This window comes from Pseudorasbora parva, chromosome 6 (assembly GCF_024679245.1).
Source record: "Pseudorasbora parva isolate DD20220531a chromosome 6, ASM2467924v1, whole genome shotgun sequence".
Classification (NCBI taxonomy): Eukaryota; Metazoa; Chordata; class Actinopteri; order Cypriniformes; family Gobionidae; genus Pseudorasbora; species Pseudorasbora parva.
The window spans coordinates 39102691-39123392 of NC_090177.1; the positions used below are offsets into that span (position 1 = coordinate 39102691).

The window sequence follows — 20702 nt, forward strand, 5'->3', positions numbered from 1 at the left end:
AGAATACAGTATTTTAAGTGAAGTCAAGCATAGAGAACATTTCATGTCAGTTATTCACATTGGAATTTACTCTGCAGTTCAGACACCATTGAAAGTCAAGGGCTGGAGGGCTTTGCTTTATGCCCTGTGCCACACCTTTAAGAGACAAGTCTGCTGTACTTTGACCAGAGCAATATGAAAGCCATAGTAGACTATCCAGTATAATAAGGGTTTGGTCATAAAGGAAATAATAGGCACCTTCACTGGAATGATAAATCTGGTGACATGTTTCCGCTATATTGTTTCATTTACAATTGCCTCATGCAAGCACAGAAAATAAAAACATTCCACATAAGGAACACACAGTGAACTTCGACATTTAAATGTTAAATAGCTACAGCAAGCACAAGTGGCCTGAACACCCCACCCAATGCCAACACAGGGAAGAGACAGCGATACACTATGCAAATAAGGGTTGGAGTCCACTGTCTTCAGATGACAACCTCCACAGTTAATGCTTCACTTCCTGCACAAGCTCCTTATCTTGTCATCTCTGTGTGATCCTGTGGTCTATTCAATAGCAGTTTCGACATTTGCATCAAAGCAAACTGAACAAATGACAACAAAAACAAAAAACACCATATCTGATTCATATTTCAGGCATTTTATTGCCATAACATGCAAAAATAATTAAGCTTAAGTTAGTATACACTTTTTTGCAAGAGTTATTTAAATAAATTTAATTTCACCATTCAAGTCAGGATTATGACTTTTTGTAAACAGTAATACCTAGCCAGATTATCAAAAACATGTTAAACAGAGCCTGGGAACGTTTTTGGTAAGCTTACACATGCATAATGAATGATGTTTTACTTTGTTTACTCTTATAATACATTGGTACACATTACATTAACTTGCTCATAACTGAATATTGACATAATAAAAAATAAACTAATCAAGTAATGGCCACATTTGTGAAACTTAGTTCATTTGCACCAATGCAGAGCAGTCACAATGAAGTGCAATTGTCATATCACTGCACTGTTTAACGACACCGCAAATAAAACCGGGCTATTAAAGTATCTGGTATGTAAATTATATGTTGAGTATGCAACTCTAAACCTAACTAAACAAAAGTTGCATAATTCTTTATGCTGAATTCGCTACGGTTTTACTGAGTGGAGCCTTTTGCGGCATCAAACATCTTCTTTCTTCCCTCCATTCCAGACATGGCCTCTACGTTCTTCCTCCAGTCACTGTCCTCAACTGGTCTCTTCTGCAAATAAAGGACAGAAGCGTTTCTATTAGCTACAATGTAAACAATTATTTAAAAAATAAGTTACCTGGTTGCCTTAAAATTTTGAGTTCATTGAAATTAAACATTTGAGTTAATAAAATGAACATTTTTGAGAATCGACAACCTTTATTCATATTTTATTAAAATATGTAAGCATACTGGGTAATTTTATTTGTGATGACGCAGTGAAACATGCCAAATTGTGCTATTTTTATGATTTATGTTGTTCAGATACAATATTATTTTGAGTTTCTGTTTATTTAACCAATTTCCTTCATCGTATCAACTCAAATTTTTGACTTCAATAAACTTAAAATTTAAAGGCAACCAGGTTACTTACTTTTTAAAGTTAAACCAATAAAAACTTTTTTACAGTGTAGCAATGCTTTGGGTGATTTCTCTTGAATAGGTTATTCAAAGACTTGAGGTTAAGCTTGCTATCAAAGGTTGCACACCCTCTGGTTCTAGTTGTTCTCAATTGACAGGCATTCAAAAGTAGACCCAATGAAAAATTGGCATTATTTTTGGAAAAATGCAATAAATCGAGCTTTAAGGATTTCACTCTTCTTGGCACAGTTTGGGTCAAACTGTAAACTTGTTGACCGAATCACTGAAGCCGCGGGTCGTTGTTGACTTGTGAGCAGATCAATGAGATTAGTTCAATTCACGAATGAATCATTCAGTGCAATTTGCGAACCGATTCAACAGGTTAATTGAAAAGGATAAGCTCGTTCACAAACTCTGATAAAGTCCTTAAGTACAGTAAGTAATACATTTAATCATTTAGCAGACGCTTTTATCCAAAGCGACTTTCAAAAAAGGGGAGAGTAATAGAAGCAACGAAACAAACAAGGCCAACAACCTGTAAGAGCTGTTAGAAGTCTCAGTTAATTAGCACAGTACATAATTTTTTTTTTTTTTTGGGGGACAAACAAACAAAAATTATTGGATAGTTAAGTGCTATTCTTTATTGGTCAGGTGCAATTGGAAAAGATGTGTCTTAAGAAGTTTTTTTTTTTTTAAATGGCTACAGACTCGGCAGCACGAATTGAGATCGGCCGGTCATTCCACCAGGTGGGAACGGTCCAGGAAAATGTCCGTGAGAGCGATTTCAGGCATCTGATTATTTAATTAGGTGTTAGTGAGGCCAGCAGGGGGTGCTCACCCTGTGGTCTGTGTGGGTCCTAACACCCCAGTATAGTGATGGGGACACTATACTGACAAAGAGCACCGTCTTTCGGATGAGACGTTAAACCAAGGTTCTGACTGTCTGTGGTCATTAAAAATCCCAGGATGTCTTTCGGAAAAAGAGTAGGGGTGTAACCCCGGCATCCTGGCCAGATTTGCCCATTGGCCTCTGTCCATCATGGCCTCCTAATAATCCCCCTATTCTGATTGGCTTCATCACTCTGCCTCTTCTCCACCAATCAGCTGGTGTGTGGTGAGCGTTCTGGGGCAATATGGCTGCCGTCGCATCATCCAGATGGATGCTGCACATTGGTGGTGGTTGAGGAGATTCCCCCCTTCAATGTAAAGCGCTTTGAGTGCCTTGAAAAGCGCTATATAAATCAAACACATTATTATTATTATTATTATCTTTGGGATGGAACCACGAGGCGTCGCTCACTCGCAGAACGCAAGCTTCTGGAGGGTGTGTAAGTCTGAACAAGCGAGTTTAGGTATATTAGTGCAGAGCCAGTGGTTGTTTTGTAGGCGAGAACTAGTAATAAAAACGGAAATCGACAGCAAGCAACAGATATGATCAGAAGACATTAAACTGAAAATAACCCACAACGTCCCTTTAATCTGCTGGTTTCACTACTCTTTTAAAGGCTTGGTCTCAGTATGCTGTGTTTCATCTCTCTGATCAAATAAACACAATTTTTTTTTTAATTTTGTATTGAATTCAGCTACGCATCTACACAAAAGCTTTTCTTCTAGTGTACCATACTTCTGTTGTCCACTCTCGTGTCTGTCATCCAACACCCAACCTCTATTATATTCAAGACAAACACTGACAAGAATTAACATTGTCACTGTTTGGTCTCTAAAAACGTTGCCTTTTACTCCTCCGCCTCACATCCCACGAGCCTCCGCCTTTCGAACAGCTGTTAGAGGTGATGTCATGCTTCTTGTCTGAGCTCTGTTAAGCTCTGAATAGTCAGGGTGCATTGTTTCTTTTCATATCTGCATGGTGAGTATTGCCTATTGCTTGTTCCACAAGTTGTCCAATCCAGATAGTTTAGGGAATAAGGTGAGAAGGTTAGTAATGTTTTTAAGCCTTTCACTGGCATAACCTTACTTAACACTTTACTCTTATTATCTTACATGCAACATTCTAAGATTTACATACATGTCAAGTTTTGTTTTCATCTGGCGTTTTTACCGATATACCCATTTGACTTTCATAAACATCGCTTGAATTGGTCATAGGACTTTGTTTATGTGTTCAGATGGCAACGTACCTTCTCAGTATCCTCCTTTTTCACAGATTTGAGGTTGGCTCGTAGGTCCATTGAGACTTTGTGCTTTGAGCCTAGGAGAGATCGGAGGATGGCATCCGCAGAAACCCTCACCCTCCTCAGGGGGGGCCGCTTGAACTTACCCCTCAGGTCCAGAACCTTAATGTTCAGGTCTTTGATCTAGAGGATGGACAGTCATTCCATTACTTATGATATATCTAGCATAGGCCTTGTTCTAAAAGCTAGTGTGCTCCCTAAATTGATAGCATTCTCCTGCTACTTACTGTAGGCATAATAATTATACCTTCTTTAGCCTAGTGTCAGAGGTAGTCCTGCACCCTTGTGTCCAAATATATCTACTTCCCTACTATATTGTAGACAAAAAACAGTAAGTAGTGGTATGTAGTAGTAGCACTAATGAGTAGTATGTCCGAATTTATACAACAGTAGGCAAAAAGTACCCAGATGACCTACTACTTTCAAAGATTCTGAAGTGAGCATCTGATGGACACTTTCCTATCCCATGAGGTCACAGGAGAGGAGACAACAGAGGAGTCGTGCATGTCAGTGAAATGACACAATATGGCAAGGTTGTATGTCTGGATTACAAACACACTTTTTTTAGTTACAAAGTAAGTTTGTCATTCTATGTAGTAGCCTACCTACTAAGAGTATGCATTTTCCATGGTTTGGATGCTAATGTCTTTATAGCTATCGATCTTGGTGTGAACAGGCCTTTGCCTATGTAGGGAGTGAAGACAGCATGACAGCTCACATAGTTTTGGGACTCTGTAAAGAAACATCTATCAAAACTTCTTCCCCCTTTTCATGAAATCATGATCCCAAATGCTCAGAGTTGCATACTAATATTAGAAGCCTCCAAATAGACCGGATAAAGACAGCAAGTTGTGACATTGTCCAACTGGTTATTAAACTATGGCTTATGTGGATTTTCATACCTCCCGCTTATTCAGTAAGACTTTGGCTTCAATATCATAGCGTTCTTCATCCACCACATCAATCTTAGCATGAAGCTCCTGACAGAGTTCCTAAAAGAGCCAGAAATGTTAATTGAGTTTCAGGAAATTATATTTGACGTGAACGCGTATAATATTACACAGGATTCTGACTAACAAAATAAAGCTTATCCAAAAGGCCTTTATTATGAGAACGAAATATCATATGGCAAATTTTCCTACTTATCGTTTTACTCAGACAGACATCTCATAATAATGATCATGGTTGGCTTGGCTGGCTGTTTACATTTCAATTAGTCAAATTAAGATAGACAGGCATTGGGCGGGACATTTGCATCAGCCTTATGAAAGCTAAAATGCAAATAAAGCCGGGTGAGGCGGGGTAGCGTGAGCAGCAGTGATTGTACCATTAGATTTTAAGTCGTGAGGAATTTTGTGTGGCACCAAATGAGCTAAACTGAAAGCTTGGAGGTGGACTTGTCTCCTAGAATTAAGCCATGAGATTACCTGAAGCTCAGCAAATGACATGCCCTGCATCTGCAGAGGTAGAGCTTTCTCTGCCAGATACCTCTGCTTCTCCTCCTCTTTATCCAGCTCCTCCTGCTCCAGCTCCTCCTTGGCTCTGGCCACCATCAAACTCTGAACACACAAGTAAATGGCCTTACACCGGTTCCAATACCCACACTTTTAGTCAGCCACTTGGACCAAGTGTTTAAGTGGACATGAAGACACACGTTTACAACACGTGTAAAGCAATTAATTACCTAATGACCACACTTATAACCTGCATCCAAATTCAGAGACTGCATCATTTGAAGGTTGATTGTGTTACTCAGTACCGCCGCTGGTCGTCTTGATGCCCTATGCATCATTTCTTTATGATGCCCGTGGGTGTTGCGTTTGTTTCCCTTGAAATGAAGGATACAACCTCTGCAGACTCGTCTACCCCAGTATTCATTGTGCTTGGGGTACTTGTCCCACTCCGAGCGGGATTCAAAGAGTGGTCTCCAGCAGGAAGGCTCTCTAACAAGGAGGACCGCAAAAGACAGAAGCCTCTAGCGTCAGTCGCTAGAGCGCCTCTGGAGATCAGTGGAGTGAGGTTTACACACACAGCTCTATCTAGCCTACAACAGTTACACTCACACCCCTAAACCTCACTCCCATCAGGGTCATGGCACCAAATGTAACCGGTCCTACTCATCCCACTCTGAGCGTAATCGAATCGTGGTCTCCTGCGTGGGAGGTGGACGCTCTAACAAGGAGGCTTAAGACCACAGTCTCTACTATCAGTCGCTAACACGCCTCTCGAGATCAGTGAAGTGAGGTTTACACACACAGCTCTATCTAGCCTACAACAGTTACACTCACACCCCTAAACCTCACTCCCATCAGGGTCATGGCACCAAATGTAACCGGTCCTACTCATCCCACTCTGAGCGTAATCGAATCGTGGTCTCCTGCGTGGGAGGTGGACGCTCTAACAAGGAGGCTTAAGACTACAGTCTCTACTATCAGTCGCTAACATGCCTCTTGAGATCAGGGGAGTGAGGTTTACATGCATAGCTCTTACTGGCCAGGTATAATCGCTCCCCTAAACATCACTCTCATCCGGGTCATAGGCCCTGTCCCAAATGGCACCCTAAACCCTCACGGTCTTGCTCTGAGTCCGCATTTTCACGACGTAATGCCGCTTTGGCTGCCGGGTAGAAGCCCTCTGCGTAGCTCGCAAACTTGCGGTCTCAGCTGAAGTGCGCATTGAGGGCGCACTGCAGCCGTAAAGGGGGCACTCACGAGCACCCTTATTTAACCTTAAATGACGAATGGGAAACCCTACAGTCTTGTGACTTAACGGACACGCACACGCAATGGCCATTGTAAGTCCACAAAACCGAAAGTGCACATGAAGTGTGCAATTTCTGACAGGGCCATAGTCTGATCTTCGTGGCATTCGAAGGATGCAGCCTCTGGATTGAGACACAAAAGTGCAAATAAAGTTTTAAAAAGATTTATTTGCACATTTTGATTTTCAATACTTTAAAGTTTAATAGCAAAACACATAAACATGTAAATGTCAGTTCAGTAGTCCCTTTGTATCAGATTACAAAAAACTGAAATTGTGGTGCCACTAATTAAGTGATTAAAAGCAGTTGCAAGTGTTTTGCAAAACAGCATACACATACTCATCTCTGCACCAATAAAAAGTGCAACACTTTATATTTTACTAACAAGTTTTATGGAGTATTTAATTAGTTTACCTTGCACAGTAAAGTTTCCCCTGACATCGCACAATTTCAGGGCATATGAGGTCACGAACATGATGGGATATGCTTAGCCTCAATTACGATCCAAATCGTCATTAGAGATGAGTGTGGATTTAGTGTACGTTAAAGGCACTGAGATTTTGCATTTATCAGACCTTGGACAGTTGTTCATGTCACATCCATAATGTAAGGCCAAGGCCGCAAGTATGGGTATTGGGACAGGCCAAACATTATCTTTGTTTAGACACATGCCTGCCATCTAGTGGTGTGTTTTTGACTCGGTCTGGATCTTTCTCTGACTTTGCCCTGTCTGAAGACCAACAAAAATCCTTGTCATAATAAAAAAAGCTGCTTTAGGGGTTGACATGCTATTGTGAGGATTAAGGAGATGTGGCCAAAAAAGTTTGAGAACCACTGCCAAAGTGGTTAAATATGAATGTATATGTGAATTGATGATGTGTTCATGTGAAAATATGTGAATATATGTCACAAACCAACCTTTAACATAAGTTTTCTTGAGGCGGAGATCTTGGACTTCCTCTGGTGCCACAAATATGAAAGTTATAATGCAGTACATGCATTAAAGATAATCAAATAATCAAAGTTTTAGTCATTAATTAGAGAAAATTATGCATAACTTACCTCTTGCCTGAAAATACAACATAACATGTAAATTGGTAGGCTGAAAACGTATCAGAACTTATTAAAACGTATTTTCACTGTAGAGATTATTGTTGGTATAAAGGCCATTCACACCAAGAGCGATAACTGCAGCACGTTTCAATTAAACAGAACCTTAGCATCTGCTGTTCTGTGTGCTTATATAGTTTTCAATATAGTTATCTTTACAGTTATTGTTCTTGGTGTGAACATATTTAGAGATACACACACACTCACCCTTGTTCAGGCATCTTGGCAGCTGAGCACTAAAAGAGAGAAAAACCAATGTTAGATTAATTTGATACATTCAATTTAATTCAGTACTCCCACTGAATTCCCACTGAATAAATTTAGGAATACATCATGGCCACATCCTGTCCTCCTCTGACCCATTTAAATTTTTCTGCATGTCTCTGGTCAGTGACCTAAAAACCTTGAACAAAGCCATGAGTGATCCTACTACTTTAACTATATGAGAGCGGATTAGAACTCGGCCCATCAATGTGGCACCGCTTAACTGCCCGGGACTACGTGGAGGAGTTGTTTTTATTTTTCAAGGTGGCTTTAGTTTGGAGGATCATATGGAGTTCGTCAGCATCTGCCATCATGCCACCTGTGACGTCCTGACACTCATGGATTGTGATGACGAGATTCGGCTGGTCATGCCACAGGGGGGATTCCTGCTTGGCGGTGAAGGATTACATCAGCTGTGAATAGATGGATGGATCCTCTTTTATGTTGGGCAAAGTCCAAGAGGATTTCATTTCCAGCGTCCAGCCCCACCTAACATAGACCAACACCTCAGACCCAGAGCCCACACCCACTGCGAAAAAAGGAAGTTCGATTGCTTTAAGTTCCATCCAGCACAGTGTTGTCTTAGTCACCGACATCCCTGTCTATCACCAAGTCTGTCTCCAAACCCCAACTTCCTCTCTTGTTCGCTCTACCGAAGCAAACCATTTGTTCGTCACTTCCTTCGCTGTATCTCTTCAGCCATATGTCTCCGCCATGAAACCCAGATTGACCTTCAGACTTCCAGTCACCAGGTCCATGTTGGCATAAAGATTCCCTGGCTCCGCCTCATTCTTCCGAGACCTCAGCTCCCCTTCGGACCAGTTGGCTTCGCCCTGGCTCCTCACCCCACCGGCTCCACCAGCGCCACCGGGCTCCCTCGTCCCCACTGGCTCCTCCCTGGTCAGTCGTCGCTCCACCATTGCCACAGACTTTTGGGCTGACTTTTGTACCTTTTGGCTTGGCTTGTTCAGTTGGGGACACTAAAATTTTGATCTAAGTTTACAACTAAATATCCAAATAAAATGAATTACTAAATTAACTGTATCAACTATATCACTGATCTGCCCACATTGTCGCTGTATATGATAAATTGAAATGAGCTGATAACATCACCGTTTTCTTCAGAACGACTGTACAGCCAAATCAAATTTTGTTGCAATATTTTCCTGTTTATCACTGTAAAGCTGCTCTGAAACAATCGTCATTGTAAAAGCGTATGTAAATAAAGTTGACTTGACTGTTGGGTGCATTCCGTCCTTCCACCCCTATGGCTCCGTCAGGCTCCCTCATCCCTCAGGCTCCACCGCAGTCCTCACTCATCGTTGATTTGGTCCTCCGGTCTCTGGTTCCAGCTCAGCCGCTCGCCACCGGGACTCTGCCTTGGTCTCCAGGACCATGTCAGGGTCTATCGGACGTCACCTGGGCCTCACCATCTCCCTGCGTTACCTCAGTTGGTCGGACTCAAGTTTCCACCATGACTCTTGCCTCTATCAGTTCCACCATGGTTCACCATCTGGTAGTGTTTGTGTGTTGTGATTACTTGTGGTTTCATTTGCCTTCTATCCTATGGACTGTTTGATATGTAATAAATATTTTTGTTGTGAATGTTTTGCAATATCTTATTATATTATATACATGACTATTAAATATATTAAAGCTATAAAATGGAAAATTAAAAAAAGAAAAATATGATGTTCAAAGATGTTCATCAGTGATTGTATATTTTATTTATTTACCTTTATTTTACCAGGAAGTCTCGTTGTGATTAAAATCTCTCTTACAAGAGAGACCTGGAGCATTGACACGTTGCATTGTGTGTGAGTGCATTTCGTTTTTTGATTTCACCAGAAAGAATAGTCTCTCTCCGTGGCATTAAGCGATAGAATGACATACTCGTCTGTGTGTGTTGTGTGTGTGTGTGTGTGTGTGTGTATGTGTGAAGACTGTGCACGAACCCTGCCTACTTTGATTTGATTGGCCATCCGAGCGCTGTTAGACTAGCCTGACAAGCCAGACCCACATCAAGATGTTTGGTCTGGAAACTCTCCATTGACAGCTCAATCTGAGGGGCGGATAAACAGTTGTCTTTCAAACTCCCTCTGCACGTGATAGGATAGCGCTACAACCAACCAGAGCAACGAAGGTGAAGCAGAGCTAGTTCTCAGATTAAAGGGGGGGTGAAATGCTGTTTCATGCATACTGATCTTTTTACACTGTTAAAGACTTGGAATCCCATACTAAACATAGACAAAGTTTCAAAAGTTAAGGTGGACGTTTGATGGGAGTATTTCTTTGTCAAAAATACTACTTCCGGTTAGTCATAAGTTTCGGCAAGTTTTTTTCGATCATGGGTCCACTTGACGTTAAAAGGTCGGAATTTCCTTGTATGGGCCGTACGGACAATTCTACCGGAAGAGCGTGAGAGAGAGAGAGAGAGAGAGAGAGGGAGAGAGCGAAAGCAACAGGCTACGCCCATCAAAGCGGGGCTCGTAGGCTGCGCTGCACAGGTGATGTGACTTCAAGAAATTAACAATGTCACCAAAAAAGTGCGTTTTTGGTTGCCAGACCAAGACAGTCCTGTACAGATGGCCAAAAAAACCCGCGTTAAGGCAACAGTGGATGTAATTTGCTTTTCCGGATCAGCAACTGAGTTGCGCAAAGGTTTATGTCTGTTCACTGCATTTCGGTGCCGACTGTTTCATAAACAAGGCCCAGCTCGACGCCGGATTTTCCAATCGCCTAATGCTGAAGGATGGAGCAGTCCCAACGATAAAGGTCCCAACGTTAGAACCGCAGGCGGTGAGTGAGACTGCTTCAAATGTCTGTGTTTTTTTGCCTATGCCCATCAAGTAGCCCAAACATGATCACGTATAGTTAATTGATCAATGGAGCATGCGATGTGTAGTGCGTGTACATTTGTTTAGCTGGCCACTATATGTGTAACTTTATGTTTGTGTATTGTAAAAGCACTCCAAACAACAATACACAAAGAGTGGGGAAACATGTTGAACTAAATAAGCGTGCTTCTTCATTCAAATGCGCTACTATTCCGTGTCTTTCTATGTAAACACTAGCCTGCGGTGCAAAACCAGTCCGCTTACTACAGTTGTCTACACAAACCACGCGTAAACACACACACACACACGTGCACAACTGCACTTCCCACATGTACACCTTCAAAGACAAAAATACGACGATATAATTCAAGTATAAATATGTAAATAACACAAGTCGCTAAGCATATTATATAGTTAGTGTATAACTTGTACCACATAGAGACGTCCTGCTCTAGTCGTTTTTTTGCTGCTGCTCCTGTTCAACTGCAGCCTCTGGGTCTGATTCCGGATCATAGATGTATGGCTGTATCTGATTAAAAGCCATATTTTTATTTTGAATAAAGTTTTTTCCCGCTGTTAGGGATGACACAGCTTTACGACGCACTCGACTCAACACAATAGCAGCAGCGAGCACACGTCATTATTTAGCTCCGCTCACACGACACGCCCCCACCCGCTCGGCTTTTTTCGGAAAGACTCGGAAAAGCGCATCTTTCTTATATAATTATAAAAAAAATAAAGACTTTTCGGAGATATCCAGGATGCAATGCTACTCTATAGGTACTCAAGATAGACATGACACTGACTGAAACTGAGTGTTTCACCCCCCCTTTAAACATTCGCCGTATCCGGTCGGCAAAAATCTGAACACATCTTCCCTTTTTAAGAATGACTTCAGTGCCGTTCTTTGTTCTTTTCTCAGAGAAAAGCTGAACTCCAAGTCTTCCAGAGTCGAGGTCAAAGCTGATCCGAAAGACCGCCGTTCGCCAGTTTCTGTGTTTACTAGAAGCACACAAACGCAACTCGGCCGTCGTCATTATGGCCCCGCCCACCGACTCTATACATGATGTGATTGGCCCGACCAGAGTTTTGCGTTTACAGCTCAGAAGTGTATTGAGAGTTGCTAGACGATACTCGCGGGCAGATTAAATTTGCTGCCACTAGGGTGCGTCTAGATTTCTAGGCTACTGTTAGACCACATTCGCTTCGACTGCCTGTTCAGCCTCAAATTCTGTTCCTGTCAATCACGCGGTGTCAAACAATTATACTGCATGAGGGAGGGCCGAGCTAACTCTCTCTCACACACACACACACATACACACACACACACACACACACAGAGTGAGGCAGCAAGCGTGGCAAGCGCAGCACACGCAGCAACTCGGCAAAAAGGTGCTTTTCAGAACAACGCGCGGGGCATAACAGCTTTGATGTCAAGTAGGGGGCCACAAAATATATTATCCCTCGGTCTGCAAATTTGAGACCCTGGATTAGACGGTCAAATTATAGCTTTTTTCTATAGTCATGTCCTGCACCCAACTTCGGATATGCATGTTTTCCCATAAGATACTGTAATGCAGCATGATAACCCATATTATCTTACAATCATGATAGACGTTGGTAGGCTAATTATAAAAAAATTAATTCAGGTTGATTGGGGCACTTTTTGCTATTGAAAAGGCTATTAATAAGACAATTAAAATGTATGTAAGTTAAATATAGAAAAGTATTCAACTAACAACAAGAGTTGTGTTTTAATGGGTATCAAAAAAGGTTTACTTATAGTCTATTAATAAATATGCTAAATGATTAGTATAGATTTCCCATCATTAGAAGCATCTTACCTTACAGTGTGGGATTGTATCGTGTTGTCCTCAGACTGATTATTGATAACAGAATAGAGATGCGCTCCCTTATTTAACCCTCAGCGTCTCTGTATCTCTAATCTGTCAGTGGAGGATATTATTAGAGCACAAATCTTTCATCTCTCTCTCTCTCTCTCTCTCTCTCTCTCTCTCTCTCTCTCTCTCTCTCTCTCTCTCTCTCTCTCTCTCTCTCTCTCTCTCTCTCTCATTAGGTTTATCTCATGGCACCACAGCTCTTTACTATCTGTCTGTCTGCCGTGCCAGTGGACCATCACTAGTCTGGTGTATCTGCTCAGAGCTGATTGTTCTGCCCCGCTGTGAAATGTCAATATACTGTGGCTCCAAAAAGTATCTGGACACTTAAGCCACTCTTAATGTCGGAATGTCAATGTGTTAGAAAAATATCCAACCAAGTGGCAACTGCAAACAAAAGGTGCTAGAGATTTTCTCAAGACTAAAGGTGCGGTCACATTAACCGCGGCTCATCAGAATTTTGTGGGCGAAATTGAGTAATCACAACAGGAATCTGTGGGATCAGGAGTCTTGCATGAGAGTGGGTTCCCCTTGTTTTCCACCGGGTGTAGTCTATGTGTACTTGTAGTTCTCTTTGTAAGGACCTGTTTGAGTTGTAGACCATTGGAGTGAGGACAGAGTGAGTGAACCTTTTGGCCAGTCCTCACTTTCTGATACCCCTTTAAAGAGGCTGTTTGAGTTTTGGTTTTAGGGATAATGTTATGGTTGGGGTATTAGTTAGGCAGGAGTAAGGTGTGTGTGTGTGTCCTGGTGGGGAACCTGAACGCAGACTGATTCATAGGGAAACAAGCTGGTGATGGGTAGGTTTAGATTAAGGGTTAGTGTATGGGGAGAGAATATACCGTCTGTACACTATAAAAACCATTACGTCTATGGAGAGTCACCACAAAGATAGTGAATTAGACGTGCCTGTGTGTGTGCGTGTGTGTGTGTGTGTGTGTGTGTGTGTGTGTGTGTGTGTGTGTGTGTGCGTGTGTGTGCGTGTGTGTGTGTGTGTATGCTTTAAATCCAGCACCTGTTAAGCAGCAGGGCACCATTCCCCCTGAATTCTCTCCTCTTCTCATATCTCCCTGCAGCGGTTAAGCATCTCGCGTCAAGCCTTCATCCACTCATGCTGACCTAGAAAAACACCAATAATGAATGATGTCTCATTTCATGTATGCTATGTGAATGTCCATTATTAATCACTATACTTCTTACATCTAATTGAATATGTGCTCATGTCCATACATTTACAGAAATTAACCCAAACCCAGACTCGTCCATCGGATTACCAGACAGAGAAGCGTGATTGCTCACTCCAGAGAACACATCTCTGCTCTAGAGTCCAGTGGTGGCGTGCTTTACTCCACTGCATCCCACACTTTGCATTGCACTTGGTGATGTAAGGCTTGGGTAAGACTTGGATGAGCTGCTCGGCCATGTAAACCCATTCCATGAAGCTCTCTACACACTCATCGTGAGCTAATCTGAAGGCCACATGAAATTTGGAGGATCTGTAGCTATACCTACTCACTGGTAGTTGACACCACTAACAGTTGACCGTGGAATATTTAGTAGTGAGAAAATTTCACGAATGGACTTATATCACAGATGGCAACCTATCACGGTACCACGCTTGAGGCCCTGAGAGCGACCCATTCTTTCACTAATGTTTGTAGGAGCGTCTGAATGCCTAGTCCTTGATTTATACACCTGTGGCAAAGTGATTGGGACACCTGAACTCAATGATTTGGAGGGGTGTGCCAATACTTTAATGCAATTTAAATTATATATAAATAAAATAGTTTATACATACATAGGCCATGTATGTGTGTGTATTAAAATATACATAATAAACTACTTATACAGTACTCATATTATGTAAGCACAAAACTTTTATTTGTGTGTGATTAACCCTGATTAAACAATTTGACAGCACTAATTTATATTATATTATATTTATTATATTATATTATATTAATTATATTATATTATAATTTGCTGCACTGTAAAATTTCTTCACACAAGTCTTCCTCATGATGTCTGCACTGTAAAAAAAAAAAAAAAAAGGCCCAAATGTAAATGTTCGAGTGACTGATCACATCTAATTTTTTCAGTTGGCCAAATTTAATTTCAGTTAACTAAATGGCATCAATTCACAGAAATTCAATTTGGCCAACTGATGTGGCTAAATTTAGATGTGCTCAGTCACTCGAACATTCCCGATTGGAGACATTAATGTTTTTTACAGTGTGAGTTAGTCTGCCCTCTGCTGGAGATCTTGTTAATTGTGTCATGCAAACTTTTCTGTCAGCCAGCCTCACTTGACCTAAAATACTCAATAAATTACCAATACATTAGCAAGTTCACGGTTCTCTGAAGTTGGTTAATGGTCGCATGGCCACATATGAACAAATATATATTCATATTTTTTGTGTTTTATTTAGATTTTTTAATTTATTCATTATTTTTCATAATAATTTCATTATTAGCTTTTGATCAAATCACCATGATTCCTTGTTTGTGAAATCCTGTGAAATATTGAATGTAATATAATAAACTAAATATACTAATATAAACTAATATAATAAATGAAAGTTAACTTTAGTATAGGGTCCAAATCCTACAATGAACTAGTTGATTATTAGCATAGGATATTGTCTGTTTATTAGCACTTATAAAGCACATATATAATAGAATAGAAATAATGCCTTATTCTGCGTGATAATATTTTACATCCTTTAATCATACCCAATACCTAAACTTAATAACTACCCTACTACAGGGAGTGCAGAATTATTAGGCAAGTTGTATTTTTGAGGATTAATTTTATTATTGAACAACAACCATGTTCTCAATGAACACAAAAAACTCATTAATATCAAAGCTGAATATTTTTGGAAGTTTTAGTTTTTAGTTTTAGCTATTTTAGGGGGATATCTGTGTGTGCAGGTGACTATTACTGTGCATAATTATTAGTCAACTTAACAAAAAACAAATTTATACCCATTTCAATTATTTATTTTGACCAGTGAAACCAATATAACATCTCAACATTCACAAATATACATTTCTGACATTCAAAAACCAAACAAAAACAAATCAGTGACCAATATAGCCACCTTTCTTTGCAAGGACACTCAAAAGCCTGCCATCCATGGATTCTGTCAGTGTTTTGATCTGTTCACCATCAACATTGCGTGCAGCAGCAACCACAGCCTCCCAGACACTGTTCAGAGAGGTGTACTGTTTTCCCTCCTTGTAAATCGCACATTTGATGATGGACCACAGGTTCTCAATGGGGTTCAGATCAGGTGAACAAGGAGGCCATATCATTAGATTTTCTTCTTTTATACCCTTTCTTGCCAGCCACGCTGTGGAGTACTTGGACGCGTGTGATGGAGCATTGTCCAGCATGAAAATCATGTTTTTCTTGAAGGATGCAGACTTCTTCCTGTACCACTGCTTGAAGAAGGTGTCTTCCAGAAACTGGCAGTAGGACTGGGAGTTGAGCTTGACTCCATCCTCAACGCGAAAAGGCCCCACAAGCTCATCTTTGATGATACCAGCTCAAACCAGTACTCCACCTCCACCTTGCTGCCGTCTGAGTCGGACTGGAGCTCTCTGCCCTTTACCAATCCAGCCACGGGCCCATCCATCTGGCCCATCAAGACTCACTCTCATTTCATCAGTCCATAAAACCTTAGAAAAATCAGTCTTGAGATATTTCTTGGCCCAGTCTTGACGTTTCAGCTTGTGTGTCTTGTTCAGTGGTGGTCGACTTTCTGCCTTTCTTACCTTGGCCATGTCTCTGAGTATTGCACACCTTGTGCTTTTGGGCACTCCAGTGATGTTGCAGCTCTGAAATATGGCTAAACTGGTGGCAGGTGGCATCTTGGCAGCTGCACTCTTGACTTTTCTCAGTTCACGGGCAGTTATTTAGCGCCTTGGTTTTTCCACACGCTTCTTGCGACCCTGTTGACTATTTTGAATGAAACGCTTGATTGTTCGATGATCACGCTTCAGAAGCTTGGCTACTTTAAGACTGCTGCATCCCTCTGCAATATATCTCACTATTTTTGACTTTTCTGAGCCTGTCAAGTCCTTCTTTTGACCCATTTTGCCAAAGGAAAGGAAGTTGCCTAATAATTATGCACATCTGATATAGGGTGTTGATGTCATTAGACCACACCCCTTCTCATTACAGAGATGCACATCACCTAATATGCTTAATTGGTAGTAGGCTTTCCAGCCTATACAGCTTGGAGTAAGACAACATGCATAACGAGGATGATGTGGTCAAAATACTCATTTGTCTAATAATTCTGCACTCCCTGTAACTAATAAACAGTAGTTTATTGAGACAAAAGTTGTAGTAAATAGTGAAAATTGGACACTAATCCAGAGTGTGACTGATAAATAATTTATAATAATGATTTCTAAAGTTATATCTTTGGCAGCTGGACATCATTCACATGTATAACACCATACATCTGAATGACGTCACGGTCTTAGAGACCATAAATAGACAGCTGAAATGCAGGCATTGTGACGCAGCATCTCGCTCTCGCTCATGGAAGAGGGTTGCATACGTAACCTTACACACTCCTTTTCAAGTGCAGGACGATATGAGTTTTAATAGACGAATGTTTGATGGCTGTTAAAACTCAAGTGCAGCTTTAGTTTCCTGGAGGATTCACACTTTATTGACCCGTAGCTGCAAAGGGAAGATCTGTTTTGTGTTTATTAAAGGGGAAGTTTACTTCAAAATGAAAATGTCATGATCTTTTTCTCACCCCCATCTCATCCAAGACGTTCATTTTCTTTCTTCTGTGGAAAATACGTTTTTTGAGGAAAATATTTCATTTTTCTCCATAAAATGGACGTGGCAACCAAGATAAGGAAGGTGTTGAATTAATGCAGTTTTAAAGACGTGAACATCTTGAGGACATGACCAGGAACACACGAGCAGAAGATTAAAGAGGCGTGTTGAACCCGTCAGGCTCTCACTCGGCTGCTATTTTAACACAGTCTACACACACACTGGCTCTCTGCTCCTCACATGCCTCTGTCAGTGACGCACAGAATCTTCTGGAATGTGAGAGACAGGACAACTGCAGTCAAGGGGAAACAAATATCACTAATTTACTGTGTAAACATAGACTGTAAAATAAATATGTACGTGTCCATGACATTACCCATAGGGTTCTGAAGAACAGTGCTGAAGCATAAAGCAGAGACTGTAATGTATTGACGGACCTTTGCAATAGTAGGCTCCTTTAAGAGACCCAAGACTGGGGAGGGAGTTCCTGTTTTTCCCTCTGGGGGATTGAATATGTGTTTTAGTCAATTAAGTGGCATTCTATGGCTGAATGAAGTTGTACGTTCTACACTGCCTGATACTTCAGTAAAGTTCCTAAACTTGTGACGTCTCCTCCAGTTATTCAAGTATATTACAGAGACGAGCCGTCGCCATCTTGGATGAAAGCGCTCAGATGACAGAAAATGGGCAAAGAGGCGGGACGTGGGCGGAGCTGAGGTGACGCAATGACTAACAGACAGCAGACAAATGGCAATCCACCTGTCACTCAAAGTGGCCACGCCCTTAATTATGCAGAAACTTAAAGGAATTCTCAACCGTTTTTAGAAATAGGGCTTATTCACCTTCTTTCCTACATTTAGATATGTGGGCAAATGCATTTTTGTCTCAGTGCATGCATTGTTTTAGTTTGGCAGGGTCGCCGCTAGCTTAGCTTAGCATAATGAATGGAATCCTATGTTGCCAGCTAGCATGTCCAGAGTAAAAGTGATCCAAACCCCCCCCCCCCCCCCCCCCCCCCCCCAAAAAAAAAACACTCGCCTAATTACTTCTTGTGGCCTGCATTTTCACAATGAGTACAAATAGCGATGCAGATTAAGACCAGGCAATTTCCTAAGCAGATATTGACATGGGACTATATTATGGGGAAGCACAGGCGAAGCACTGCTACTTGGGCGCAGATTTCACGCGACACACTGCGATTGCTCATCAGCCGGAGGACGTGAGGATGAGAGCCGTGATATCTCTGCGCCCAAGTAGCAGTGCTTCGCCTGTGCTTCCCCATAATATAGTCCCACGTCAATATCTGCCTAGGAAATTGCCTGGTCTTAAACTGCATCGCTATAGACCTTTATCACAACTTCCGCGTTTGAGACCGGAAATACGTGTCAGTTGTGGTAACGTACTTCCGCCCCGCACTTTCCACAGCTAAACAAATGGCGCAAGCGACGAGCAAATGTTTTTGTAGCGTACCAGGCTGTTCTAATTACTCCCAAAAGCAGCCATATCTGTCGTTTCATTCCTTCCCTGTTGATGGTGAAGTTCGGCAGAAATGGGTTCATGCAATTCGGTGGGATGAAGGACCAAATTTTACTATTAGAAAAGGGAGCACTTTTGTCTGCAGTAGACACTTCACAACAGATGACTACGTTTTAGGGATCACTGTTCGCCGCTTGAAACTAGAGACTGTCCCTAGCCTTTTTCTTTGGAATGAGTTCACCCCTAAAGGAAAAAGACGTCACACAAGACGTTCACTTGGACAACCATAAACAGAACAAATTGATACCATAATGCCTAATTAAAAGCAGACTTTAATGTTTTAGTAATATAGTATATGTCCTACTATACATACATAATGTCTAAGTGGACACGCAAATAATTTGTCACTCAGTAAAAGTTAACGTTAGCCAGATCGCTCTCTACTTACCTTGATAATTATGAACAAATTCCTCGTGGAAAAATTTGTATCCTTTATTAATTTTTTTATTTTTGGTGATGGAGTTTTCCTCCACGAGTCTTGAAACATCCGCAAATGTTATAATTGGCAGGTTAGTTAGTGCAGTTGTGTAAACTACTCTCTGGTCCATTTTGCCGATTTTGCCGGGTGATGTATTGCTTTGTTGACGCTTGACAGGAACTCCGCTTCCACAACGGTTACGTATTTCCGGTTTTTGTGAGAAAGGTCTATTTGTACTCGTGAAAACGCAGGCCACAAGAAGTAGTTAGGTGAGTTTTTTTTTTTTTTGATCACTTTTACTCGGGACATGCTAGCTGGCAACATAGGATTCCATTCATTATGCTAAGCTAAGCTAGCGGCGACCCTGCAAAAAATTGCATTTGCCCACATATCTAAATGTAGCAAAGAGGTGAATAAGACTTGTTTTTAAAACAGTGGAGTGTTCCTTTAAGGCTTTATATAATGTAAATGAATGAGTTATACAAAAAATTCTCCCCCCTCACAGTTGTCATGAAGGGAAAAATTAGCCGTATAGACCAAAACCACAATCTGTACCAGACTGTAAACATGTTTTTTTTCTACTGTAAAGTTGGGCATTTTAACATGGGGCTCAGTGAGATTCTGCTCCTTCTGGAGCCTGTCCCTAGTGGCCAGTCGATGAACTGTAGTTTCACTTCCGTATTGACTTCAACAGAAACTGGAGGAGGTTGCCGCTTGCGCATGTTGTCACTGTTTTCACAAATTCACTTTTTGTAGTTTACATGGTTTTATTTATAATTTTTTTTAAAACATGCACTTTTAAACACCTTTTCAAAAGTTTGCATTTTCAGGCCCTCTAAGGCGCGTTGGCGAGTCAACCAAACTAATTTTCTACCAAATTCAATAGGCATGTGGCTAGGCATGTGGACAGTAGGCATGCGCGTCCTTCTCGCAGTGTTCACTATCAGAGCTCAGCTGTTGAACACGCTTCACATAGACATGCACATATGATGCTCTATTACTGCAGGCCACTTCCCTCATGATCCCGTGTGTGTGTGTGTGTGTGTGTGTGAGCCTGTTTATGTGGTTTATGAGGACACAAATTTGTATAACTACATGGGTATTACACTGGTATTACTCTATAAATGTGGTTTATGAGGACATATCAAATGTCCTCATAATTCAAATGGCCTTAAAACATACTAAATTATGTTTTTTTGAGAAAGTAAAAATGCAGAATGTTTCCTGTGATGGGTAGGTTTAGGGGCAGGGGCAGTGCAAGTGTCAGGGTTCTGCCCTG

The 20702-nt window shown here is 41.3% G+C and overlaps 1 protein-coding gene across 1 annotated transcript; it reads right to left on the reverse strand.

Moving 5' to 3' along the window:
- Positions 1-622: 622 nt before the first annotated feature.
- tnni1a (troponin I type 1a (skeletal, slow)) lies at positions 623-7518 on the reverse strand. Its single transcript, XM_067447369.1, has 5 exons — positions 7475-7518; positions 5223-5354; positions 4698-4787; positions 3742-3918; positions 623-1255 (listed from the first exon to the last, which is right to left on the reverse strand). Exons 1-5 carry the CDS (start codon positions 7481-7483, stop codon positions 1151-1153), a joined length of 513 nt encoding a protein of 170 aa, XP_067303470.1. The 5' UTR covers positions 7484-7518; the 3' UTR covers positions 623-1150.
- Between the last annotated feature and the right edge of the window lie 13184 nt (positions 7519-20702).